The sequence below is a fragment of the Anthonomus grandis genome, chromosome 17 (assembly GCF_022605725.1).
Source record: "Anthonomus grandis grandis chromosome 17, icAntGran1.3, whole genome shotgun sequence".
NCBI classification, from domain to species: Eukaryota; Metazoa; Arthropoda; class Insecta; order Coleoptera; family Curculionidae; genus Anthonomus; species Anthonomus grandis.
The window spans coordinates 4010879-4022137 of NC_065562.1; the positions used below are offsets into that span (position 1 = coordinate 4010879).

At 36.9% G+C, this 11259-nt stretch overlaps 1 protein-coding gene across 4 annotated transcripts; it reads left to right on the plus strand.

Moving 5' to 3' along the window:
* Positions 1 to 375: 375 nt before the first annotated feature.
* Positions 376 to 10636, plus strand: LOC126746304 (uncharacterized). 4 transcript variants are annotated; one of them, XM_050454483.1, is made up of 4 exons: positions 376 to 770; positions 8191 to 8366; positions 8420 to 9731; positions 9801 to 10636. In XM_050454483.1, exons 3-4 carry the CDS (start codon positions 9041 to 9043, stop codon positions 10463 to 10465), a joined length of 1356 nt encoding a protein of 451 aa, XP_050310440.1. In that variant the 5' UTR covers positions 376 to 770; positions 8191 to 8366; positions 8420 to 9040; the 3' UTR covers positions 10466 to 10636. The 4 variants fall into 4 exon arrangements, with proteins under 4 accessions (XP_050310440.1, XP_050310437.1, XP_050310438.1 ...); XM_050454480.1 differs by having other exon boundaries at positions 378 to 770; positions 8420 to 10636; XM_050454481.1 differs by having other exon boundaries at positions 378 to 770; positions 8194 to 8366; positions 8420 to 10636.
* Positions 10637 to 11259: the final 623 nt, after the last annotated feature.

The following is an 11259-nucleotide window of genomic DNA, read 5'->3' on the forward strand; positions in this document are numbered from 1 at the left end:
TTAGGGTACTTGCTTATATTAGGTCCTAAGTGACTGGCGACTGCGGCGTCACCACAAAAGTGATAAAGCTTTCTTTATTAGTCTGGATTCTAATTTAAAAGTGCTGAAATATTCCACATTCGAACTGATATGTAATATGATCTGATATTAAAATAATATAGAAAGAGTGAAACGTAGCTGGGAATATATATAATAAATATTCATAAAAAAGGTTATTTATTGAGTTTAGGAGCACGGACAGACAGACAGTTTTTAGAGAGAATTGGGCGAGATCGGTAACGGGTCCATAGTTTGGCATTATTTTATTGGAAAAACCTCACTTTAATATTACCTTGTCGTCGGTCCAATGGCAAAAGCAGATTTTCGCCTATCTGCACTAACCATATCAACAAACTCTAAAGTTTCTAATGGCAAAAGCACGAATGTGACTGTGACGCCATACTCCCACCAAAGTTAAATAACCATTCCGCGAGAGTGGAGCGCTTAGTTTTGTTCCAACGCTTAAACAACGAATGTGCAATATTCGTGTTTTTGCCATTGAAAATATTTCCACATTATAAGTTTATATTTACGAATGTGCCAGTTTCGTGCTTTTACAATTGAAGGTATTTAAGAACATATCAATTTACATTCGCGAATGTACCAATTTCGTGCTATTAATAATTTGTATGAATAAGAGACTTAACTATATTAATAAAGTGCTATATTTAGTTACATAAAAATGAGTTCTCGAGCAAAAAAAATTATGCAGCTTGGCCGTGAATTACATGGTAAGTTATACTTTTATATTTCGGATTATATTTTTAATATCATTTTTAATTTGTTGATATAGCTATGTAATTAATTGATTATTTAGCCATTCAATAGATCTTCTTTAAAGAAATGTTATTTTGTCACATTTTATTATGTTTTGTTGTATTAAGTGTTCACAGATCCAACGTATGCAATTTAAATTGAATATAAAAAAAATATTCTAAAAAGAATTTACTTTATTATAAATAAACTGTTTGGAATTGGCAAATTTAAAGGGTATTTGAATGCACCGCCAATTTTGTTAGAAGTATTGATTATTTTAATTGACCAATAACAATCCATATCCGCGTGCATGCGTCAATGATGGCTTGGACAGGTGCACGCTTCCTCCCGCGAGAGACGGGCTTTTTGATCGGTACCATCGTACGATACGTATCGAAACATAGAATAGCGTGTGTGTTGAGAAAACTGGCCGGCCAACCTTCTAATCTACAGTTCTACAGTATACCAATTCATCGAGTGTCAGGTAAGTCGTTATTGACGCCGTAAATTTGTAATTGTTTTCTTTTTCTTATTTTCTTTTGCGTGTGAAGTTCACGCTGGTCCTTCAATACCTATTATTTGTCCTTTCCAAAAGGAGCCCCCCAAACATTTGATCCTTGCGAGCCAAATAAATCGAATCGTCTTTAAAATTTACAGTCTATTTAACTATCCAAAAGTGTTTAATCGCAACCTTGGTTTGAAGTCCATAGCAAGACGCAGATATTTCCGTTAAAAAAAACATTTGTTTACCATTTTTTATAGCAACGCTTGACCAAGTAGCATTGGCCTATGACACTGGTGTCTATTTCCATTTGTCCGAGTAATGTGCGGTTGCAATAACCGATAACCGGTCAGTTTTTAACCCATTGTTGTGACAGGTGACAAGACATAACGTCAATGTTTTGTTATTGTTTACCTAACCCAATTTTTGATTGTTTACCTTTGTGATTTTGCCCAATAGAAATTTGAACTTTAACTCTTTGATTGATAAAAGTTCATTTTTACCGACCAATATACCCTTTTGTGATTCAACGTTATTCCGGCGTTGTTTATACCAGTGATTTATCCACAACTCTTCCGATTTGTTTGGATACCCCACTCCATTAACGTTTATTGTGGAACGTTAAATTATTAGTGCTTCATTCCTTTGTGATATTCAACTGTTGTCTATACCAGTGTTATATACATAAACCTAACGATTTGTCTGGATACCAATTTCCATTAATTCCATATTGTGGATATTTTATTTAGTATTTACCATTCTTAGTTACCATCATGTCTACAAATCAGCCAGTGGCAGCTAAATTAATAAAGAAGCGTCAGTCCTATATTAAACGCTTAGAAGCCATATATAATTTGGCTATTGAGTGTCAAAACCATCCTTCCAAGTTGAATTTACTGAGAGCCCGCGCTGACGATTTCCCTAGTATTTGTTCTTCTTTTGAGACTTTGCATTTAGACATTTTAGCTTGCTCTGATGATGACAAACAGGATGAGCAACATTCTCTTGGAAATACCTTTGATGAAATGAAATATGTTGTTCATTCCTTGCTTCGAGAGTTACTCCCTCCAGTAGATGTTGTACCAAAAAGTGGCTGCAAAAGCAACAATCACTCCTTTAGTGAATTGCCAAGTGATGATCATGATCATGATCTTGACCTACCTAGAATTAAAGTCCCTGTCTTTTCTGGGAACAGAAGAGACTGGCCTGCCTTTTATGATCTATTTCGAACCCTTGTCCATGAGAAAAGATCCCTTTCTGATATACAAAGATTCCAACATCTCCAAATGGCTGTTCAAGGCGAAGCAGCTGAGCTTATTAGAAATATTGCCTTAACTGAAGCTAATTATCCTGTGGCTTTTAATGCTTTAATTGAGCGTTTTGAGAATAAGAGAGCCCTAGCAACTGACTATTGGCTAGCTATATATAATGCACCACCAGCCAAAACTCACTCTGCCGGTGATCTGAGAAGACTTATCACTGCCTTTTCCCAAAATATGGAGGCTTTAAATTCCTTGCAAGGAATTGATTTATGGGATTTTACCAAATTAAATTTGCTATTGCAAAAAATTGACCCTTCCTTAAAAACCCGATTTGAAATTGAATGCAGTGATAAACCCATTCCCAGATATGGAGATTTAACTAGATTTTTAAACAAAACATGTAAAGCCTTGGAAAATAGTGTCCTTCTTAATGAACCCAAAGTAGTATCTCAATCCAATTCGAAACAAAAGGAATCTTATGACCCTAATAGATCTAAAAGAGTGGTTCCAACCAAAGCTTATATGACCAATACCGAGCAGAAATGTTTGTTCTGCAACCTGAGTTCACACCCCCTTGTAAAGTGTACCAAGTTTATTGAAGCAGAGGTTTCAGCAAGATATTCCTTTGTTAAACAGCAGCATATGTGTTTCAATTGTTTCTCCAGGACTCATAGTGTTCCTAGATGTCTTGGAACCAAGGTTTGTAAAATTTGTTCCAAGAAACACCATACTTTGCTGCACTTCCAACCTATCAATGATGTTCCCAATGTTAGTGAACTCAAGGAACCCCCTACTGTTAATGCCACTTCTGTAGTGCCCTGCTTGACAAGTGTGCTTTCCCATAAAGAACCTACTTTGTTTGCTACAGCTGAAATATCAGTGTACAATATTTCTCAAGATTTGTTTCCTTGTCGTGCTATGCTTGACTGTGCTAGTGTGGCTAATTTTGTGACCTTATCTTGTGTACAGCAACTTGCTCTACCCATTACACCTAGCCAGATTCCTATTCAAGGCATAAACAATATGTCTACAGCTTCGTCATTAGGTACGGTTAAGCTAAAGGTTTTGTCCACAACTGGCCCATGTTTGGAATTTGAAGCAATTGTTGTGCATTCCATTTGTGAAAATACCCCAACCTTTCCAATTAATCCCTCCAAGTGGAAACATTTGAGAGGTCTTGAATTAGCCGACAAGAATTTTGCTGTACCCCATGGTATAGATTTGCTCCTAGGTGTTCCTTTGTTTTCCGAGATTATTCTCCCAGGGTTTAGGAAAAGTATCAATGGTAGTCCATGTGCTATTAAAACCATATTTGGATGGATTTTAATAGGTGGCAATAATACTCCAACTAATGAATTTGTGTCATTGTGTACCTATGTGCCAAGTACCATCCCAGTTGAAAGTCCTCTTGATATCAATTTGCATAAATTTTGGGAGCTTGAGGATGTTCCAGATAAGGTTCTCTTGAGTCCTGAGGAACAGAAATGTGAAGATTTCTTTGTTTCCACTTGTTCTCAAAAACCTGATGGACGCTATGTAGTGCGTCTTCCCTTTAAGCAACCAGACATTGACTTGGGTGATACCAGGCATCAAGCCTTGAGACGTTTCAATTTGTTGAAGAACAGATTGATTAGAAATCCAAGTCATTGAAGCTTGTATAACGATTTTATGCAAGATTATTTGGATCAAAACCACATGATACCCTGTACTTCCGCTGACAATCTTTCATATTATTTTCCTCACCATTGTGTTGTCAAAGATGACAGTGGAACTACTAAAATTAGAGTTGTATTTGACGGATCCTCAAAAGGCTCTAATAACCTTAGCTTAAATGATGTTTTATTGCCAGGTCCAAAACTCCAAAACGATATTGTTACCATTTTGTTAACCTTTAGATTTTTCCCCATTGTGTTTAGCACCGATATTTGCCAAATGTATAGAATGATCGGCATCCATGAACAAGATTTAAAATACCAAAAGATTTTATGGAGGTTTGATCCTTCAAACCCTATTCAAGAATATACCTTGTGTACTGTCACTTATGGTCTAAATTGTAGTCCATATTTGGCAATCCGAACCTTACACCAATTAGCCAAGGATTATGGAAAAGAATTCCCCCTTGCTCGTGACATTCTTTTAAAGTCAACTTACGTGGATGATATAATTGGTCTTGGTCATTCAGTTAAAGGAATCTTAGAACTTCAGAAGCAATTAACAGATTTACTCTTTTGTGGTGGGTTTGAGCTTCGAAAGTGGACCTCTAATTGTAAGGAGTTGTTATCCCCAGTGCCTGAATCACATCAACACAATATCTCCTTTAATGACAATGCCAATTGTACCTTAAAAATTCTGGGGTTACAGTGGAACCCAGTGTTAGATGTATTTTCCTATTCAGTAAAACCAATCGCGCGTGAGTGCACCAAAAGAGTTATCTTGTCCGAAATAGCCAAGATTTATGATCCATTAGGGTTTGTAGCTCCAGTTGTATTAGTTGCCAAGTGCCTTATTCAGCGTCTTTGGATTCAAGGCGTTGGATGGGATGAAGTTCCTACTTCAGATGTCGTTAGCCAATGGCAAGTGTATGTCTCCCAACTTCCTTTATTATCCTCATTTGCGATTCCACGTCACGTAATAACTATTTCTGATGCTGTTTGCACTGAATTACATGGTTATTGTGATGCATCTTTGTTAGCCTATGGTGGTGTCTTATACACGAGACAAATTGATTCTGAAGGTAACGTACATGTAAATTTACTATGCGCAAAAAGTAAGGTGTGTCCTTTAAAGGTTCTATCCGTTCCCCGATTGGAGACATGTGCAGCCTTGCTTCTTTCCAATTTGATGTATTTTGTGATTACCAATTCTCCTATTAAATTTGACAGAATCTATGCTTGGTCTGACTCCAGTGTAGCCTTGTATTGGATTAAAAGTCATCCTTCCCGGCTTAAGACTTTTGTAGCCAATCGTGTTCAGCAGATCCAAGATAGAATTCCTCCCAATAGGTGGTTTCACATCAGTGGTGTAGGAAACCCTGCTGATTGCCTTTCTCGTAGTTTGTTGCCCAAGCAATTGCTTGACCATCCATTATGGTTCAATGGCCCCCCATGGTTAAAGTTGTCTCACGAACTCTGGCCAACCCCTTTAGAGTTCGATCCAAAGGATAATCCGATTGCGCTTCAAGAAGAACGCAAAGTTACTTGTAATTTAACCATACCAGAAAATTCATGTGTTGTAATTAGGCTGCTTGAGCGGTTTTCTTCCTTAAAAACTGTTCAACACATCGTAGCATATTGCATACGGTTCCGGGATAAAGGTCTAAAGAAAAGATCACTTCCCTTATCCCAAAGTTTAAGTGCTGATGAGATATATCAAGCTACTTGTATCATTGTTAAATCTGTCCAAGACAATGTCTTTGTTGAGGAAATTAAATGCCTAAAAACCAATTTAGCTACCCCTAAACCCTTTAGAAAACTTGCCCCGTTTTTGGACTCCCATGGAGTCGTCAGGGTGGGTGGACGTCTGCGCCATTCTGATTTACCATTTGATGCCAAGCATCCCATGCTTCTTCCCAGAGATCATCGATTGACCTCGTTAATTATTGAAATGTTTCATAAAGATCATGGCCATCCTGGTCCACGTCTTTTACAATATCTTTTAAGACAGCAATTTTGGATCTTATCTATTGGTAGAGCCGTAAATTCTGTCCTATCCCAATGTTTTAGATGTCATAGAGTGAAACCAATTCCGTTTTCCCCCTTCATGAGTGATATACCCAAAGTTCGTATTTCCCAAGTTAAACCATTTTCAGTGTGGAGTGGATTATATGGGCCCCATACCACTTACCATGTCTAGGCGTAGAGGTGTTCAAAGCCAAAAGGGCTATATATGTCTGTTTGTGTGCATGGTTATCAAAGCCCTACACCTAGAAGTAGCGTCCGATTTGTCCTCTGAATGCTTTTTAGCGGCATTTAGACGCTTTGTTTCACGTCGGGGCAGATGCTCTGATATGTACAGTGACCAAGGCACCAATTTTGTAGGTGCTTCCCGAATGCTTTTGTCCTATCTGCAGGGTTCGGCGGAAACGTTGCATATTCAATGGCACTTTAATCCGCCTTCCGCACCAAACTTCGGAGGCCTGTGGGAGGCAGGTGTTAAATCGGTTAAAGCGCATCTTGCGAGAGTGATAGGTCAACAAGTATTATCCTTTGAGGAAATGTCCACTGTTTTGGCGCAAAGTGAAGCCATTTTGAATTCCAGACCACTCTGTGAGATGAGTTCCAACCCCAATGATTTAGAGTGTCTGACTCCTGGTCATTTCCTGACCATGGAAGCTCTTACCGCCCCTCCTGATGAGGCACTAATCGATATCCCTTTTCATCGACTGAAACGTTGGCAATTGATTCAGCAATTGCACCAAAGCTTCTGGAAACGTTGGTCTTTGGAATACCTAAATCGATTGCAACAACGCAATAAATGGACTCTCCCTGACCGTTGTCCAAAAGTTGGCTCTCTTGTCGTAATCAAAGACAATAACCAACTCCCTCTTAATTGGCTTATTGGTAGGCTGGAAAGGATTTACTCCAGTCCCGATAACGTTCCCAGAGTTGTGCAAATTCGTACAACGAAAGGACTATTGGACCGACCCCTAATAAAGGTTTGTCCTTTGCCATCTCAATAAGTTTGAGACCATTCTTTGTTTATTTTATTATTTCCTTTTTTTCATTATTTTCTCGGTTGTGTTGTTCTACCAATGGATGAAATTATAATTTGAATTAGCTAACCATTTTTATTTTGTTGTTTATTGAGGAGTTTTGCTATGGAAATCCTTATCAGGTGTGATTACACACTTGACCTTTTAAGTTGCCTAAGAGAAAAAATTGTATTTTTTGGTGGGCGGAATGTTTGGAATTGGCAAATTTAAGGGGTATTTGAATGCACCGCCAATTTTGTTAGAAGTATTGATTATTTTAATTGACCAATAACAATCCATATCCGCGTGCATGCGTCAATGATGGCTTGGACAGGTGCACGGTTCCTCCCGCGAGAGACGGGCTTTTTGATCGGTACCATCGTACGATACGTATCGAAACATAGAATAGCGTGTGTGTTGAGAAAACTGGCCGGCCAACCATCTAATCTACAGTTCTACAGTATACCAATTCATCGAGTGTCAGGTAAGTCGTTATTGACGCCGTAAATTTGTAATTGTTTTCTTTTTCTTATTTTCTTTTGCGTGTGAAGTTCACGCTGGTCCTTCAATACCTATTATTTGTCCTTTCCAAAAGGAGCCCCCCAAACATAAACTTTGGTATGCCTATATCTTAAGTTTATATTATTTTTTTTATTTTTGATATGGCATAATATACAAAGATTAGGATTATATCATTAAGTTTAAAAGAGGAATTAATGTTCAGTGGTGTATAGCTTATGTATCGGGTGATGCTTCGCCGAGCGGAACATAGAAAACCCTTTTTTTGTTATAAATTTTGTGTTTTTTTTTGTTGTACAATTTTTAAGTAGGTAAATATTGGCTCCGCGGTACACTTTACAGAATTTTTTTTTTGTAAAGGGTACAGAAGCAATATTCAACCAAATAAAAATTTACATGGAATATATTATTATTTTCGTTAGCAGGTTCAGCTAATGAGTTCAAGGACTCACACCTGGAACAGGAGCATGAATCTAATTCAGAATTCATTTACCTTCTAGCGAAGAAGTATTACAAGAGTTACATTAAAATACTTGGCCACAGCCCTCTACCAGTAATGCCAGTGAATTGGATGATAAGTTTTCTTCTAATGCTCTAGGTACTTTTTAATTATTCAGCCTTACATAAAATATTAAACAAAATGTTTCTTAGGTTTGGTCTCTGCAAACACTTCAACAAGCGCGCCCATAATAGAACCAAATATTTGTATTAATCAACTTGATATTGAGTAAAGACCGCAAGTGGCGAACCTTGAGCCTTTCCCATCTGCGGCTGGAGATGAAGACTTCGACGACATTCAGAATTCCATCTCATCATCTGATGAGTATGAGCCCTCTTCAGAATCAGACTCGTCTTCTGAATCTGACCCAGTAGTAGAAAAGTACTATGATGAAAATGAACCACCAATCGTTAATGAGTCCAAAAAAAATACAGTTTTTAAAAAAAGAAAACGAAATGAGTCACAATGGAAACGGAATATTTCAAAATCCAAAAGAATTAAAGGCGAATCATACATTGGCTTTCGCGGGGTTGAAAAACCACCACGACCAGTGCTACCAGTTCCATGTTTGGCAAAACCTAAGCACAACTGCAAAAATGTACTTACAGAACAGGACCGCCTTAATATATACCGAGATTTTCGTAATTTAAGCACTTCTGACGATCAAAGGCAGTTTTTAGCGCTACATATAGAGCAGAAACTGAAAAAACGCACCACGCGAAACTTGGAAAACTCGCAAAAAGCCTTTACTTGTGTATACTCTTTCACAGTTGATGGAAAAAAAATTTATCGTATGTAGAGAATTTTTTATGGCAACGTTAAATGTTACTGATGCTCTAATGAGAAGCTCTCTTCAAAAGCAAACCAGTAGAGGAGTTTTGGAAAAAGACAGGCGGGGAAAGCATACGCCTTCACATAAATTATCTGCTGAGGTTGATGCGTTCATAAGAGAACATATTTTGTCCTTTCCGTCCGTAGAATCACACTACTGCCGCAAGAGCAACGACCGAAGATACTCGGATGCCTCTCTAAACATTTCTGTAATGTATAGAATGTACAAAGATGTCTGTAGAGCTAAAAATGTAAAGACTGTTACCCTAGAAAAATATCGGTCTATTTTTAGGGAATATAAATTAAGTTTCTTTGTTCCTAAAAAAGATCAATGCAAGACATGTCTTGCACAAAAAAATATATCTGAAGAGGACAAATATGAAAAAGAAGCAACATTTAAAAGGCATTTGGAAAAAAAAGAAGCAGCTAGAAAGGTTCGAGATGATGATAAAGCTACAGCAAAAGAAAATCCCCACATTTTAGCATTTAATTTTGATCTTCAGGCCGTTTTGACTACTCCAAAAGACTCTGCTGGACAAATATTCTACTTGAGAAAATTGGCGGTGTACAACCTAACTATTTACAACTTGGCCAATCAGGATGTAAGATGTTACGTTTGGAACGAAACACAAGGTAAGAGGGGAGCTAATGAGATAGCATCATGTATTAACGATTTTATCATGTCCCATAATGGGATATCAGCTGTTCGAATGATGTCTGACAGCTGCGGAGGGCAACAAAAGAACAGTATTTTTGCAGCTATGTGTCTCCAACTTTGCGCTAACCACTCAACTTTATTAACAGTGGATCATCAATTATTCGAAACTGGCCACACAGAAATAGAGTGCGACTCTATTCACTCTAAAATCGAGAGGAAGGCGAAACACATTCCAGTCTATACAGCTGACGGTTGGGCGCAAGTTATTCGTGACTTGCGCATATCTCCACAGCCATTTGTTGTCAAGAATTTTATGTTTGATGACTTTTTAGATTTCAAAACATTTTCTGTAGACTCTTATTGTTTTAGTAAGATTCCCTGGAGAAATGTATGCTCTCTTCACTATGAGAAAGGTGAGCCCTCAAAAATATCTAACAGGACCAACTTTGCTGAAGAGTATAAACATGTAGATTGTTCTAAGCCGATAAGCAATCGAGGACGTCCGAAGCAAAGTTTATTGCACAGAGCCTACCAACAGAGTCTACCCATAAGTGTGTCCAAATATAAAGACTTAGAAAAAATGTGTAAGGATTATACAATACCCAAAATACATCACGGTTTTTATAACTCTTTAAAAACAAGTAAGGATGTTCGCGATAATTTACCAGCACCGGATCAAGGAGAAAGTGATGTTACGGATTCGGAATAAAACATAAAAGCGAGCTGAGGCTTTGAATTTTTAGTAATATTTTTATAATATAATATAATTTTTGTTTTTAAGTTACGTTGTTTTATAAAAAAACTACCTTTGGTTTCATATTTAAGATATTTTGTCAGTACGTAGTAATTTAGATTCGTTAAATAAATAATATTTTGCATACTTCATTGTTTTTAATACGCATGAATACACATTTTTTTAAATAATTTTCCAACGACAAAACAACGAATGTGCTGTAAACATCTAAAAAAACAAAAATGTCAAAATTTAATGTAAACATAATTTAAACCTCTATTAGAAAAATTTAATCGTCGAATATCAAACAAGAAAAGCAAAATATGAATTTTTGACGGCTTTGCAAAACTTCATACAAAATAGTGATTCTCCGACATACATATATTATTTAAATTTATCATATGTAGGATGTAAATCCGATTGGGCGTGTTATTAAATGTTGACATGTTTAATTCGTCAAGAAAATATAAGGAAATAACAATAATTAACAATAACAAATCATAAATAAGGTACTTACATAACCCATGGAATGAAATGTGAGAATTCTAATTTAGGGGTGAGGTGCGAAGAGATAACACGACATTTATGTATACACTTAAAAAAAGTAAAGTACCTGTGAGCAAATATTTTACCTGATTAGATATTTTATGAGAGATGCATTAAAGGCCATATAGACAAGAACAATAGTATAAAAATATCATTCTTTCATAGAGACTTCAATTTAACACCCTTCAATTTATGACATCAGTCAGCCTCATACCTTTGCTTTA